This window comes from Dermochelys coriacea, chromosome 1 (genome assembly GCF_009764565.3).
Source record: "Dermochelys coriacea isolate rDerCor1 chromosome 1, rDerCor1.pri.v4, whole genome shotgun sequence".
NCBI classification, from domain to species: Eukaryota; Metazoa; Chordata; order Testudines; family Dermochelyidae; genus Dermochelys; species Dermochelys coriacea.
The window spans coordinates 55,878,455-55,895,191 of record NC_050068.2 but is presented as its reverse complement, the minus strand read 5'-3'; the positions used below and the strand labels follow the sequence as shown (position 1 = coordinate 55,895,191).

Here is a 16,737-nt window from a genome sequence, read left to right as displayed (position 1 = left end):
ATTATTTTCTTACATATGTATTAAAACACTGCGTGAGCAACTGAACCTCAATAGATGGCCCAGGAATAATCTTGTTCTGCAAAATAGCTATCAGACCCAGAAAAAAGGAGAGAGAAGCAACCTGAGCTGTTCAGGAGACATGCTCCCTGCAATCTGTCCTCTCAGTCTTATCTCAAGCTGCATGTACTCATCTTATCTCAAGCTGCATGTACTCATAGACAGATTCTATGGAGAGTTTGGTCTATAGGAGGGGAGAGGTTGTGAAAGGCACAGTGCCCATACTGTATCTAAGGCAGCTCGGAGTCACTTCAACATATGCAAGTGAGTTAAATAGAATAACAAATAGCAAGCTTTCCAAAACTGCACTCTTCATCAAGATACATACAACAGTTTGAACAGTTGCTTCACAGTTACACATTGCGGCTTTTTGCTTAACCATGTGCTCAAAGCCACTGCTTCACTAAAGAGGTTTCCTGAGGCTTAACCTTTTATTCTTAAATATTTTGTGATTTATATTTCTGCTTAATAAAAATAGCCCACCCCACTATTAATGTTCACTTTATTTTTAAAAATCCACAGGACAGATCATCGCCTAAATACACATGCTCTTAATGCTAATAGGGCTAAGTATGTGTGTCAAGGAAAGTTATACCCTTACATTTAGAAGAATGTAATCATTCCGATTTTAAAGGGGGGAGGTTTACAGTGAATTTTCTTTGTGAAAGTTGCCCTTGCTACTGAAGTCTTCTATCTACAGAACAGGCACCCCAGGTTTGATCCTTTTGCTTCGTGGAGCTCAGGATGCTGACAATTGTGGGAAGTTCTGCTTGAACTTGCTGAGCACCCATATCTCCTTCTGTCCTCTGTACACTTCTGCAGAGTTGGGAGTGTGCAGACCATCTCTGCAATGTGGCAGCTGTGTGCCCGTAGCTCTTCTCACTGGCAAGATCACCAGACCTCTCTTGCAGATCCCACCTATGTAGAAATTCTACCCCACTGGCAGCAATGGCACTGCCCCACATAGGTGCCTCAAGTCTGACTGCAGCTGAGAAGGCAATTCACTCTTCCTGACCATCCAGTCCTTGGCCTCTCTGCTGAGACTGCCACTAATTTTTTAGTTGTTGGACTGGTTTTTGTGACATGGACTGGATAGGCACTAGGTTGGGATAACCAGTTTATTTCAAAATGGCCACAAACCACCTTGATGTGGTAACCACTTGGGATCACCTTCACTTACTGCTTTTTTTCTATAGATTAAAGGGACCATATCCCATTAGTAATCTCTTGAACAGTGAAATTCTCTGTGATTTCCAGTTTTTAATAGTGAATCTTCCAACTACAATAATTTACAGCACAATGACACTGAATGAAAAAAATTGTAATGTCTGTGTGTAGGGTACTGTATAGGGGTCTAAACATTCCATGGCTATTGCCACAGTAGCCGTATTAATTTTCACCTCTCATCAAAATGACAAATGAAGTGTCCTGTTAACACTCCAGCACTTATAAGACAAAAAGGGGATTGGTGGCTTATAGATTGTTGTACTAAGCCATAAATCCAGTGTCTTTAGATTTTTAGTATCTAGTAAAGTTACGAATTTAAGCTTCTAGCCTCATCTTTTGTGTAGGTTTTCTTTGAGGACAAGGACTGAGAGGTCATATATGGAGTGATCGTTTTGTGAAAAGTGTTCCCCCATGGGTGCTGTGGTATTTTTATTTTTTATCGTTTTTCTGTGTGAGTTAATTTGAGAGCGTAGTGATTGTCTGTCTGGTTTCACCCACATAGTTTTTATTGGGGAATTTAGTGCACTGGATGAGGTACACCACATCTTGTGATAGGCATGTGTTGGACATGTTGCTGAAAATGGCGGACCGTTTGTATAACAGTGGACTCGATAAGACCTGTGTCTAGTTACAGATATAAGAACCTAACTTTTGCTTCCTATTTTTAAAAATCTTGTCCTCTCAGTGTTTCTCCTGCAAGATGTGCTCTGCCTTTTCTGCCTTAGATGTTTGTGGGTTCTCTAGTATCAGTGATGGTTTTAATAGAAACACACAATCCTAAATTGAGCTCTTGGAAGCTAAGTAAAACAGGAAGTGATCTTTCAGCCGTTCTGTCCTTCACCATGAGTGCGAGAGAGACAATCTTTTTTATATCTTTTTATTTAAAAAATTACCTTTAATAGCATATCAAGATATTGAATGCCATTTTAAACATAACATACAGTCAAAAAAAGCCAGTGTAGACCTATAATGTTACAATACCTGTTGTGACGGCTGGGACTACAAATTTACTGTAATTGTAGAGCTCAGCTGTAAAAAGTGAGTGGAAGTTTATATAATGTCAAAGCTATAACAACAAATGTTGATAGGGAAAGGTGCAAAAGAAAGACAGACAGATTGAATTAGTCCAAACAAAGAGGCCTACTAGTATAACTCAAGGATCATGCCTGGCAAATAAGAAAAGTGTAGGATCAAAAATCAGAGGATCAATATTGGTGTGTTGGGAATTGGGCCTAATTAGTAAACAAAATAATGAGGGGATGGGCTATTCCATCTCTCTCTCTCTCACACACACACACACACACACACACACACACACACACACACTCCTACCCTACCTTACCTTACCTTTTTGGGTTCTTAAAAATAAAAGACTTCGGGGGGGGATTGCGGACCGATGTGGTTGTTGGCTGACTGAAAGACGAGGAAGGAGCGAGCTTCACCATCATGGCTGCCACCCCTGCCATCTCCTGGAACCCCAGGATCTATGATGACACTGTTCAGTCTTAGTTGCCCTGGTCCTGAGAGATGTCCTGACCAGACTGGGTCAGAGAGAGAGAAAGAGGGGGATCCTGATGATATCACCTCCTCCACTGGCTCTGGCTAAATCCCAACCATCAACTGGGATGTGACATTTTGTCATCCCTGCCTCATGTGTGTCTTTTTCCTTCACTTTGTTCTCCTTCGTATCCCTCTCTTGTTTTCTTCTTGTCTAATAAGAGTCTGCCTTAGGCATCCAAGACTGGATGTTTTGCAACATTGATGAAACCCTGTGCCAAGAGAGGAAACTAAAAGCAATGTTCTAAGTAGCTTGGTGCTGATACAAGTTAGTCAGGTCTTAGAGAAGCTAATAAGACTAAGTACCATACCTGTGTTTTGCCATCAGTGAGGTTGCAAGTGAAAGTCAACCCAGAGACAGAAGCAGCATTTCTATATTTGCTATTCTTTTTTCTCCTCTTTTGTGTGTATTTGTCTTGTTTTGTCTTCTAGGAAATTGGATCAGACTTCAACAACAATAGTAATCACAGCTCAAGTTCATCTCAGCTAATTTCTTTCCCTTCCCCCCACCCCCCAAAAAAGGACAGTTATTACTATCTTTAATGCCATCTAAGAAACTGCCAAACGGGGGGGGTTTCCTTCTAAAGACTCTCTCCAGCTAAAGGGAAAGAGAACAGGGGATGTTATCAAAATAAAAGCCTTACTTTACATGTCAAATGCTGAACTGTTACCTTCTTCTCTGTATCTTTAATCAAGGATTTAACAGATTTGTAATAATGTGTTTGCCATTGTACTAAGCAGGCGGAGATCTTTAGATTGGATATTAGGAAAAACTTTTTCACTAAGAGGGTGGTGAAACACTGGAATGCGTTACCTAGGGAGGTGGTAGAATCTCCTTCCTTAGAGGTTTTTAAGGTCAGGCTTGACAAAGCCCTGGCTAGGATGATTTAACTGGGACTTGGTCCTGCTTTGAGCAGGGGGTTGGACTAGATGACCTTCTGGGGTCCCTTCCAACCCTGATATTCTATGATTCTATGATTCTATGATCTCTGACAAGGTCATTTTAATACCTTTGACTCTTTGGGTCCATATATTCCATTGAAATTAATACAACAGCCCATCTAACAGAGTAAGATACTAATTGGTGTAAGGAAGGGTGTCAAAATCTGACCCTTAAATCTTTGTAGTCAGGACTGTCCCTTACTCTGTGTTTATACAGGGTCCTGGTCTCAGTTGAGGCCTCTAGGAACTACTGAAATAAAAATAATGACTAATAAGAGAATTTTTTTTTTTAATGGTGGAAATTTCCTTTCTTCTGTCAACATGCAAAACGTTAACTAGTAGTCCTGGATTCTTCTCATCAGATGTAGGAGGCCCTAATAATATAGCCTCTGTAGATCTCTGTAGCTTTCACCAGAACTTGTTTCCTTCATTTCTGAATGTTTGACTGGTTTTCCTCCAAAAATTCTGTTGAGATGTGGAGAGATTGTAATTTCCCATAGACTTTATGAAAATTTGTGAAAACTATAGTGAGCAATGGTAACAGACCAAGCATTAGGTTTTAAAAATATATTATTTTTAATTATAGAGCTAATCTGTTCAATCAAAAGTTGTTTTCTGATGGGTATTCATGCAAAGGCTTAGATGGTGTGGACAGATATATCGCCCTCTCTATTTGGAATTTCAATCAAAATGAACCTTTTTGGTGTTCTAGAGGCTATGCAAGTGGCGTGTCAGTTTGTACACAGAGTTTCTGTTCTGTCAGATGGCTGATCCTTTTCCAGTGTAGCTGGAGCTTTTGTTTCTAACACAAGCAGCACGGATATACCAGACAGTGCTTTGTCAGTCTGCAGTGAGGTAATGGGCATTGCAAAAAGCAAACTGTAAGGAGGCTGAAGGGGAAAAAAAAGTTAGTTGATGAGATTTTGCTTCTGAAGTCGGACAAAAGATTTGCCCCACATGGGGAATATAAAGGCATTATGCTAAAAAGAACATCCAAGATGTCCATGTCATTTACTTTAACAGATTAAAAACAAGTGTTTCTCTTTTCATCTCTCCAAGGTCAGAGTAGCAGAGGAAGATCAGTCTCTCGCGCTCATGTTTCATGGCTCATTATGGTCCATCACATTTTGAAAATGGGTTCCAATTCTTTTATTTTTTTTAAATATTATATACATTTAATTGGTAAAAGCAAAGAGGAACAGCAGACTGCCTAGCTCTCTGTATACAGTAGTTGGCTAGTAAGTAAAGGCATGGCATAGTGGCCTCAACACAGGCCTCTGTGATATCCAGCAAATCAGAGAATTTAGAGAGGGAAAAGTCCTATTCATTTTATCTACTCCAACTCTCTACCAATAGAGGAGTATCCACTAATCCAGGGGTGAGCAAACTTTTTGGCCCGAGGGCCACATCAGGGTTGCAAAACGGTATGGAGGGCTGGGTAGGGAAGGCTGTGCCTCCGCAAACAGCCAAGTCCCCACCCCATATCTTCCCCCTCCCACTTCCCATCCCCTGACCACCCCCTCCCAGGACCCCTGTCACTAACTGCCCCCCCTTGGGACCCCACCCCCTATCCAACCCTCCTGCCCCCTGACTGCCCTGCCCCCATCCACACCCCTGCCCCCTGATAGGCCCCCTGGGACCCCCGACCCATCCAACCCCCCCCACTCCTTGTGCTCTGACTGCCCCCTCCTGGGACCCCCATCCCTAACTGCCCCCAATCCAACCCCCCCGCTCCCTGACCCCCCCACCCCCAATCCAGCCCCCCTGCTCCCTGTCTCCTGACCGCCCCCCCACCCCAAACCTCTGCCCCTTCTGACTGCCCCTCAGGACCTCCTGCCCCTTATCTACACACTCCCGGCCCCTTACCATGCAGCTCAGAGCGACAGGCTTTTATTGGAAAGCCTGGGAGGCGGCCGGGCGCAAGCGGTGCTGCCCGCATGGTGGCATGGCTGCGGGGGAGGGGGCACAGCAGGGGAGGGGCCTGGGGCGAGCCTCCTGGGCCAGGAGCTCAGGAGCCAGGCAGGACGGTCCCGCGGGCCAGATGTGGCCCATGGGCCATAGTTTGCCCACCTCTGCACTAATCTGTATTTGCTAGAGTTTTCTCTGGTCTGGTATAAAATGTGCCAAGAGATGGAATTTCCACTACTTTACTTGGAAGATTATTATACAGTCTAATACGTCTCACAGATAGGATAGTTTCCCATGATGTGGGATAAAGGGCTTCTGAAAGTGTTCCAGAAAATATTGCACTTGCCCATATAATTTAAGATGGTATTTGAAAATGTGACCCATAAACTATAGGTCATTTCATTACAAATATTTTTACACAAAGAAACTGGTGCAGGGATATACTAACTTGCCAAAGACATCACAGTTCAAGAGTAGAATCCATATCTCCTTTGGATTTCCAGTCCTTTGCATTATCCATAAGATCAGCCTCTTTGTCAATGGTAGATCTGTCCCCCAAAGCCTTTTTTAGATTTTCTAGTACAAGTCATTTGACTTCATAACTATATTTGTGATCTAATGTTTCAAAGGCCCTAGTCCAGGAATCCACAAATAAGAACTCTTAACACCTATAGGGAAGCCCATTGAGTCTAGCTTCAGTTTCTACTGGTGCATGTTTTGTCTAAATATTTATCAACTATTTATTTTTAATTACTTAAACTGTATAGCAATCAGATGGATTATCTCACAGTAGAACAATTCTTCAGAAAAATCAGAATCATTAGTGAGTGTAAACTGTATTCATATACTTGACAACAATATAACTAAATAATTTCCTGCACAAACACACAAAGTAATGGGATAATTTGTTTGTGTCCTTGAAAATGAAATACTGCATTCTGTAGGCTACCCAGAAATGTCTTCAAATACAAATTGATGCTTTTTTCATCAATACATGCCTATTAACAGCCTCTGCGTAATTTCTAAAAATAACTTATCTTGCCTTCTGCATAAGTAAAAATAATATAGCTTGGAAACAGCTCCAAATTCATCTCTGGTAAAACTTCATTGACTACCATTCAATTTGACTCATTCTGTTTGACTCTTTTGAAATCATGATCCCTTATCTATTAAACTGGTATAATACTGTAGTTAATTTTATTCAAAGATTCAGTTAGTTCTGTATGGCATTAAGAAGAATAGCCTATTACATTATGAAAAGATGTATTATGAATTACCATAGCTTCATGTGTTAGTGTATTCGTCCACAATACATAAGTGAACTCAACAGGGTTTATGTCCTATAGCGTACCCTTGGCATGGACAGTTACAAATGAGCAAACAATTTTTTGCAGATATGAAAGTACCTTGTTACCTCTAAAATCAATGTAATGTATAATGAAAGATTTAAACAGCGCATCTTTTCCACTAAGACCATGGGGGAGTGCACTAGTGAGAAATGAGCAACAACAATGCTTGGACGTTGTCTAGGCATTAAAGTAACAGTAGGTCGCTATCTGCACTAAATTCCAGTTGTTACCATCTTAAAATTCTTAAAATGTATCTAATAATATCATTTAAAATATAAATAATGAAGTCATTTGCTGAATAAGTCAGCAAGCTGTCAAGTAATGGATGTGGAAGCTTGAGAGGTGAGATACTTTCTCAGTTCTGATACACTGTCTCTGTGGTACAATATTTGAATCATGCCATGTTAAGTCATGAGGTGGAGGACAATAAATAAGGTATTGGCTTATTTAGGCCTAATTCTAACTTTGGATGTGTGTGAAGCTCCTGCTGCAGTCTGTGAGAATTGCATGAAAGCATATCTGGGGGCAAAAATTGGTATTTTGCATCATGTGAGAAATTCCAGTAAAACTGTCAAAAGAAGTGATTTAAATACAAACTGTTGAAGACACATTGAAATAACTAATATGAGGAGAAGGATCCAGGAAGTCATTAACCACTCAAAAAAGGTTTGCTAGGAGTAGGGGGGAGAGGGAGGGGAAGGGTCCCTTGCTCAGACGATAGATCTTGGAGATAGGGCAATGTTAAAAGAGAAGAAGGATGACGTGAGTGTTTTTCAAAGAGTGAGAGATGCTGTTTTGACTGACACTAAGAATTGGAGTGTTTCAGGGTAATGATATAAGGGCAAGGGTATAGGTGACAGTGGTGGCATTGGTGCCCTTCTATCATAAGAATTGAGGTTGGAAGGCTGGGGAGAAAGGGCTGTTGATAGCCCTGAAGTTCTTCTTGGAGTGATGGTCCCTATTGTATTCCACCGAGGGGATTCAAAAATCTGTGCTTTCTGCTCTTGCTTGTTTTCCATCAGTGATGAGCACCAGTGCTGTTTGTACTGTTTGGGGAAATCCCACATCATGTCCGGGTGCAGTATCTTCCTCTCCTTCCCTGTCCATGCATGGGAAAGCTGAGCTCTTTGCCTCAAAAATCACCTCATGGAGGCTGCACTGGGCCAAAATTGGATCCTGGTCAGGGAATCCCCCCTGTCTATCAGCCTGAGCAACCCAAGAGTGCTCCCCCTACCATGGAACCCCCATCTGGCTCTGCCAGTACCAGTCCTACGGACCCAATGCAGGGACCTAGCCATGAGTCATGGAAGCATACGCTTAAGCATGGCTGAAAGTCGTCTTCCACGTCCAAGAAGGACGTTGCCCTGTCAACAAGTTCTGGCCATGGAGGAACGAGTCGTTCCAAGGCTTATAAGAGTAAGCAGGATGCACAGATTTTGAATCCCCTCAGTGGAATACAGATAGGGATCACGCATCTCAAAGAACCTCCAGTTACAGCTAAGTAACCTGCCCTTTTCATTCCTACAAAATATAAGGTAGGGGATGAGTTGGATCAGAGAGAAGTGGAAGGGGTGGTGAGTTTCAGAGAAAAAGAGGGAAAATGAGATTTCTGGGTTTATGGCAGCGGTCAAAATCAAAAGGAAGAACGTAGCAAACTTCTCACCATCCTTAGTGAAGAAATGAATGGAGAAAGAACTATTCATCTTCAACTTCCTTTGCTAAAAGAAGAAATGCTGGAAGTAGAGTATGAATGAAATCATATAATAATCTATATTAGTTAAAAAGTCCATGCTTGTTAAATTTGTAGAATACCAATAAACAGTTTCTCTTTGGGTTTTACTTAAAAGGTTAAATAAATAAATCAATATATTCAGAATGAGAAAAACATGGGGATTTTGTGATTAAAAAGGAAAACCTAGCGAGCTAGAGTAACTAGCTCTTCTCACCCATCCAGTTGTGCCCTGAGCTTCACCACACAAGCTCCAGAGACTTTTTATGTTAATTTCCTATAGTTTTGTTTTTTCATATACTATCTAAGTGTGTAATCAATCAATGCAGAATTTACTGAATGTCAGATGAGACATAAAAAACAAGTAAAGAGCCAGGTTGTTTTAAATTGGAATAAAATTAGATGCCTTTCAAAAGGGTCTTTCTGAGCTCAGCATTTTGAAATCTCATATAGAATACTATAGTTCTTAAAAATCTTACATAGAGTATTCTCAGAGCGCTTCTGAAAATTTTGCTACAGTCCTTGAGTCTTAAAATGTCACCTGTCTTCCAGGAGATGTGTGTCTTTCTCAGGATCTCACTGTTGTTTCATGGAGGTCACCCTGTGAGGCAGGACAGTTTTAAGGTTCCAAGCCTCACTCTTGTTTTCCTCCAAGGACCCTTGTATAAATATTTGGATTTTGGCACAGTGCTTTCTCTTTATTATTAAAGTGAAATATTTACTGTGAGGTGTACTGAGTGACAGTCTGCTTTATAGTTACATGCAGTAACAGTTCAACAATGGAGACTTAGTTGTAAAATTTGCCAAGTCTCTGTTAATGTGGTCTTTCCTCTTTTATCTCCCCCCCTTCCCCCTCGCAGCAGGCACGTATTTGGTATAGGAAGTCTGCTAAGCAGAACGAGCTTCATTTTCCATCTTCAAGGGATTCCTGTTTCACGCCTTCACCAAGCTATATTCCTCACAGTCACAGACCTGCCCCTGATCAAATTAGTGAGCATCTGAAGTCAGCTGGTCAAATCAAGCTGCATCGGGCAAATGGCCTTGGTCAGTACCTTGGTGTCTCCCAGCAGGACTTGAGAAATGGTGACCGAGGAGACTTCACCCGAAGATCCAGTAGTGCCTCCAGTATTTCATGGTCATTTCAGCGAAGCAAGTCTCTGTTCTGCTTGCCCACAACAAGCTCCTTTCCAGGCTCTGACTCCTTTCACTTTAGTGAACCATTCCAGATTTTAAATACTGGGTCACCTGTGAACAGGTTAAAAACATGGAGATGCAGCCCCAAGCTTAACATTGAGGACTTGGAGGGTTCACAGGAGACTGATGTTGACACAGGGATGAAGCTGTCCTTCTCAGATCTGTCCGTGGTCTCAGCCTACTCTACCTTTAATGGATTTTGCAGTGATTTGGAAGCCTCTCTTCCCTCACAAAGGCAGTGTGTCAGTAGATCTAAACGGGCTGTCTCCAGGAGAAGGCCGTTGTCAGCCATGTGCAGTACTGTTGAGCTCCCTAGTAGTTCACTTCTGTCTCTCTCAGAGTGGTCTTCCAGTTCTTTCTTGTCATCTTCAGCATCCCCCTTAGCATCTCACTGTCAACTCAGACAGTCACCAAGAGCAACCCCTTGTTCTCTGAATGCTAGGAAAACACCTGGCAGCATTCAGCCAGGCTCTTCAACCAACGAGGAGGAATTCTACATCTGAGCTTTCTCCATGCTGAACCTTTTAATGTAAATTTGTGCATATGTGAATTACAGTAGTGCATTTCCACTATCTGAGCCATCTGGGCTGGCAAGTTCCTTGCTCCTTCTTGAGGGGAAGGTGTTACACCACTGTGTGCTAAATGTTGTAAAAGGTTCCCCCACATTATTGTAATGGGTGCCTCATAAATGTGTATTATAATATCAGGTGAGATTATGTCCACTGGATTCATGCGCGGGGATCCTCGATGTGTAGATCTGTCTATAGCTGTGCGGATAGGGGATTTGTGCTCCGTGTCCTTTAGTTTTGGCGAAAGGGGTTTGGGAGACTGACCCTTAGCACGTAGAGCAGGAAGTGCCTAGGGGTGCACATGGTAACCCACCTTCCCCTGACAAGTAGCTGTAAAGATGCTGAAAGGAAAATACAACCTCAAGCTGCACTAACTTTCCTGAGAAGCTCTCTCCACATTGGCAAACCCTTCCCCACCTCCTTTATGAGGTTCCAGAGGCAGCTATCAAAAGGGCAGACCCTAGTAGCATGGCTCTAGTGGAGCCAGACAAGGAGGCTGAGGGCCCCAGGACCAGTGTAGAGGCACAGGCCTCCAGCTGATCTTTGAAAATCTGCAGATTTGGGGAGAAAACGTCCTGTTTGTTCCATGTGGAAGAAGGAATCCGCACCACATCCCCAATCTGAGGGACTGGTTTGGGGAAAATGCCATGAGGGGACCAGCTTTTTTCCCCACCTCATACGGGAAGGGAGCAGGGTGACCCACTGTTAGAAGTGCACTGCAGGCTCCCTATTATTAGGGGTTTGTTATTTTGGTTGTAAAAAATTCACCTCATACATAAAGTTAATATTGGTGGTCGCAGCCCAATTTCTGTGTAAAACAAATTTCTTGCCAAACTTTTGTCAGAATTTTTAATTTATCTGAAGGGAAAAACATGTAGAATTGTACTGGCCTTTTTATCAAGTTACATTTTTGGCAAGTTGTTACAGTGGCAAGCTATCCTGGTGTAATTACTTTTGGTATTTTGGAAAAACATTTAAATGGAGAAGCCATTAGTCTGAGAAATGACTAAGTACCTTTATGCGGGTTTTTACCATCTATTTCAAACTGTTCTGACAATATATCTCTGTGTTAAACAGTACTGATGCTGACTGCTGCTCTGGTCTAGGCACTAAGAACATTACCTGGTTTAAAGTAGTGTATACAAATCTGTATTGAATCAATAGACAGGTATAGCTGCAGAAGATCCACTCTGATCAGTCAGTAAATAAGCCTAGGGAGGAAAAAGGATCTTTTATGTATTACTCGCAGCCTTACTCACAACAATACTATTCGTTTTAAAACAGTCTAAATAAATAGTTACATAAGAGAGTGGAACAGCTCCAAAAATCTCCATTCTAACCCCCAACTAAATATACAGTTTATACCATTCCACAAACCATCCTTAAAAAACATGAAGTCTGCAAGAAATAAATATAAAATCATTCTGTTTAAACACCATTAAAGTTGTAACCCAAATCCACAAAAGGCAGGAAATTGACAGTAAAGGCTTGCAGGAATTGGCAGTCAATTCACTGGCCCTCCTTTATGCTGTTCAGAATTTTTTGCCCCCCTTTTTTTTTCCCCCTCACTGTGATAGAGAATGGTGCATCTGCCTCATCTATGAGTTTCCTGCTTGTTGTCAGCTACTGAGACAACATGAATTGCATGGAAACCTTGTCTTCTGTATTAACTATAAAAATTGGATTGTATTTCAGATCTGGACACCCAGCTGAATATTAGCACTTTCCCCACCACTACCACCCAGAGTTGTTTGGCTTCACTCCAACTTTTGATAAATGACCCTGTCCAGAGATGCTTGGAAGCAGAAACACCATGAATGAGGGATTTAACATGGTGGTTGAATGTTTACCAACTATCGGCCTGCTCCAAAGCCCATCAAAGTCAATGGGAGTCTGGGGGTTTAGGTGAGACTTCAGGGTATGTCTAAAAAACCTGCAGCATCAAGTCTCAGAGGCTGGGTCGGCTGACTTGGGCTTATGGGGCTCGGGCTGTGGAGCTAAAAATTACAGTGTAAACATTCAGACTTCGGCTGGAGCCCAGGCTCTGAGACCTTTCTCCTTTTTAGGGTCTCAGAACTCTTAGAGCACAGTAGGCCTGATTCTCCACTGTCATGGGCCATAAGTAATTATTTACAGCTGGGCAAAATATGTGTAGAACACCACCAGGTCAGAATGGTAGCATTTTGCACTCTTTTGGCAAATGACTATGCAAGGTGCAAGGCAGTGAAGAATCAGGCCCAATAGGTTTAGACCAGGGGTGGGCAAACTAAGGCCCGCAGTCCAGATCCGGCTCACGAGCCATTTTAAGCTGACCTGCGAGCTCCCACTGGGACTTGCCCCACTCCAGCCGGGGTACTGGGTTGGGGGCCACTCCACACGGCTCCCAGAAGCTGCAGCATGGCCCCGCTCCAGCTCCTAAGTGCTCCAATGGGAGCTTCAGGGGTGGTGCCTGCAGATGGGCAGCGTGCAGAGCTGCCTGGCCGCGCCTCCATGTTGGAGCCAGAGAAGGGCCACTCAGAGCCTGCACCCCGAGCTTCTCCCTATGCCCCAGCCCGCTGCCCCAGCCCTGATGCTCCTCCTGTCCTCCAAACCCCTCGGTCCCAGCCCAGAGCACCCTCCTACACCCCAAACTCCTCATCCACAACCTCACCCCAGAGCCTGCACCCCCAACCAGAGCCCGCACTCCCTCCTGCACCCCAACCCCAATTTTGTGAGCATTCATGGACTGCCATAAGACTTCTATTCCCCAATGTGGCCCTCAGGCCAAAAAGTTTTCCCACCCCTGGTTTAGACTAATGGCACAATATTCTTCTCTAAAATTTGTGGTGGCACAAAGATAAATGATGAAATAACATTAATGTTGGTAAAATGGCTTCATAGCCACTTTCAGATATGACAATAAACAGGAAAGAATTGGCTAAACCTTGTCAAAAAAAGTGTTTTATCATTCATTGTTGGGGAAAAAGCATATTTATAATATTTATAATACTTATAAAAAGTCGTCAGAACATGGAATCAAAAGATCTTCAGAGAACTGACTTCAGCTGACATGTCTATTTGTTCCTGGAACCATGTCAGTATTCAGACTCCTGAAGGAAGCTGTCTTGTTCTGCTACTGAAGAGAAGACTTTGAAATATCTGTCAACCAATAGTGTGCCTTATGACTGGACTTCAGCGTAGTTGAAAGCAATAGCCTGGCTTTATCAGAAGTACTGATGATGTTGAAAGGCTGGAAATTAGCACGAGATAGCAAATTACCAAGTAGCAACTAATATGGTGTAAATATACAGGAATGGGAACATCTAAACTCCAGACTGTATCACGTAAACCAATATGGGAAGGAAGCCAAATTAAATTCAACAGACTCAGAAGAGAGAATTTATATTTTTCAGATGGTTCTGTTCTTCCAAGTATTTCTACACTGTTTACTGATATTTAACTAGAAAATAATGTTTTATTTTTTTAAGTTCTATATGAATAATTCATGGGGTGTGTAACAAAATTTTGGAATCATAGAATGCTCCACTGAGAGGAAATGTAATAATAATATTGTACTGGAACCTTTTATGTTATAATAATAAAAGTCAGCTTTTGAAGAGTGTTTCAATTAAAATAAGTGTTATTAGTTCCCTTTTCTATAATTTAAAAGGGAGTTGAACTTATCCAGATGACTGGAGATGCACAAGGTTCGTGTTACGGCATTTTGCTTATGTATCATATCACTGTTGTATTATGAACGTTGCAGATTTGCCCTTAACTACTACTCTTCTCCCATGCCAGCATGTTGCTTTTATCAAATAAAATAGTCAGAAAGTTAATTGTATTTAAACTTCTGTGTGTTCGTTTATTAAACACAGTGGAGTCATATTGGTCACTTCAGCGAGGCCTTTCTCAGATTTCAAAAGATGACTGCATCCGATGAAGTGAGCTGTAGCTCACGAAAGCTTATGCTCAAATAAATTTGTTAGTCTCTAAGGTGCCACAAGTACTCCTTTTCTTTTTTGTGAATACAGACTAACATGGCTGCTACTCTGAGACATAAACACGTCACTTCTGGGCAATGTTGATCAATAGAGCAAATATAAAATAAACACAGCCTTAAATACAAGAGATGTCTCTTATTTTAGACTCAGATTTACCTCTACAAACAGGTCTTATTTCTCTTTTCTTATTGCAAATTATTTATCCCAGTAAAGCTAAATGACTGACAGAGGTTATGAAAAATTTTACATACATGAATCCCTCTTCAGTTTGTCTCCTGTAGTAGAATCATAAAATGTAGGGCTGGAAGAGACCTTGAGAGGTCATCTTGTCCAGCTTCCTATGTTGAGACAGGCCCAAGTAAACCTAGACCATCCCTGACAGGTGTTTGTCTAACCTGTTCTGAAAAACCCCCAATGATGGGGATTCCACAAACTCCCTTACAAGCCTATTCCAGTGCTTACCTATCCTTACAGTTAGAATTTTTTCCTATCTAAACTAAATCGCGCTTTCTGTAAATTAACCCCATTATTTCTTGTCCTGCTTTCAGTGGATTTGGAGAATAATTGATCACTGTCCCCTTTATAACAGCCATTAACATATTTGAAGACTGGAGTGGTTCTTCCCCCCCCAGCCCGCACCAGTTTCTTTTCTCAAGACAGCATGCCCAGGTTCATAGACAATGAATCCTAGAATATCAGGGGTGGAAGGGACCTCAGGAGGTCATCTAGTCCAACCCAAAGGTTTTTTAACCTTTCCTCATAGGTCAGGTTTTCTAAATCTTTTTTTCATTTTTGTTGCTCTCTTCTGAATGCTCACCAGTTTGTCCTAAAGTGTGGTGTCCAGAATTGGACACAATACTTTAGCTGAGGCCTCACCATGGCTGAGTAGAGCGGGACAATTACCTGCCATGTCTTATATATGGCACTCATGTTAATGCACACCAGAGTGATATTAGCCTTTTTTTTGCAGCTGCATCACATTGTTCACTCATATTCAGTTTGTGTGCCACCATAACTCCCAGATCCTTTCCAGCAGTACTACCACGTAGGCAGTTATTCCACGCTTTGTAGCTACGTGTTCGATTTTACCTTCCTAAGTGTAGTATTTTGCACTTGTCTATATTGAATTTCATCTTATTGTTTTCAGACCAATTCTCAAATTTGTCAAAGTCATTGTAAATTCTAATTCTGACTGCAAGAGTGCTTGTAGCTCCTCTGAGCTTGGTGTTATCTGCAGATTTTATAAGCCTAATCTCTACTCCATTGTCTAGCTCATTAATGAAAATATTGAATAGTACTAGACCTAGGATGACCAGACAGCAAATGTGAAAAATCGGGATGGAAGTGGAAGGGTAATAGGAGCCTATATAAGAAAAAGACTCAAAAATCGGGACTGTCCCTATAAAATTGGGACATCTGGTCACCCTAACTGGACCTAGAATAGACCCCCTGCAGGCCCCACACTAGATGCATATCTCCAGTTTGATAATGAACCATTCATAAAACTACTCTTTCAGTACAGTCTTTCAGCTGGTTTTGCACCCACTTTACAGTAATTTCAGCTAATCTTTTTTTAAGTCTGTTGTTCTTATTCAGCTACTCTCACTCTTTCCTTTCCTTAGAATCATGAAATCTATCATTTCATGATCACTTTCACCTAAACTCACTTCAACCTTCAGATTCGCAACCAATTCCTCCCTGGTGGTCAGAGTGATAACTTTCTTTTATATGGCCTTCATTTTTTGGTCTTTGTCCCACATTTACACTATGACAGTCTCTTTCTATCTGGCTATAGCCACTCATCATCATGGGATCTGAGTGCATCCCAGAATTCCACAGTATACAAAAAGATATGTAGGGAGTTTTATTGTATTTTATAGTTTAACATTGTGCCACTGTAGAAGTACATTTTGCATTCTGCTTCGAAGGTGCTGAGATTCATTGTCATCCTGATCTCTTGGGAGTGATTTTTAGATCCGGCATCCTGCGCTCTTGAACCTGACATTGGTCCAGCGGAATGCAGCTGTTGTGGTCATAGAATCATAGGACTAGAAGGAACCTCAAGAGGTCATCTAGTCCAGTCCCCTGCACTCATGGTTTTGAATAGTTCACTGGGGTATAATTAGTGGCTGCTGCGATGGTGGAGAAAAGAAAGGATTTCTTTGCTTCTGTGCTGATGGCTGTGGTTAGTGAGAGGATATGGTGACTAAGGGCTTCATCCA

At 41.9% G+C, this 16,737-nt stretch overlaps 1 protein-coding gene across 6 annotated transcripts in view; it reads left to right on the top strand.

Annotated features, from left to right (window-relative positions):
• FAM124A (family with sequence similarity 124 member A) overlaps window positions 1–16,737 on the top strand; it is a 79,802-nt gene that overhangs the window by 50,261 nt on the left and 12,804 nt on the right. For 4 of the 6 annotated variants that reach the window (XM_038388117.2, XM_038388115.2, XM_038388114.2 and 1 more), the window contains one exon: window positions 9,630–14,355. The exons of 1 other annotated variant lie outside the window; for it this stretch is intronic. In XM_038388117.2, coding sequence (XP_038244045.1) covers window positions 9,630–10,466 — 837 coding nt within the window. In that variant the 3' untranslated portion in view covers window positions 10,467–14,355. Of the gene's footprint in view, window positions 1–757; window positions 3,570–9,629; window positions 14,356–16,737 lie in introns of those variants that run through there. One more of the 6 variants, XM_038388123.2, reaches the window with a different exon arrangement.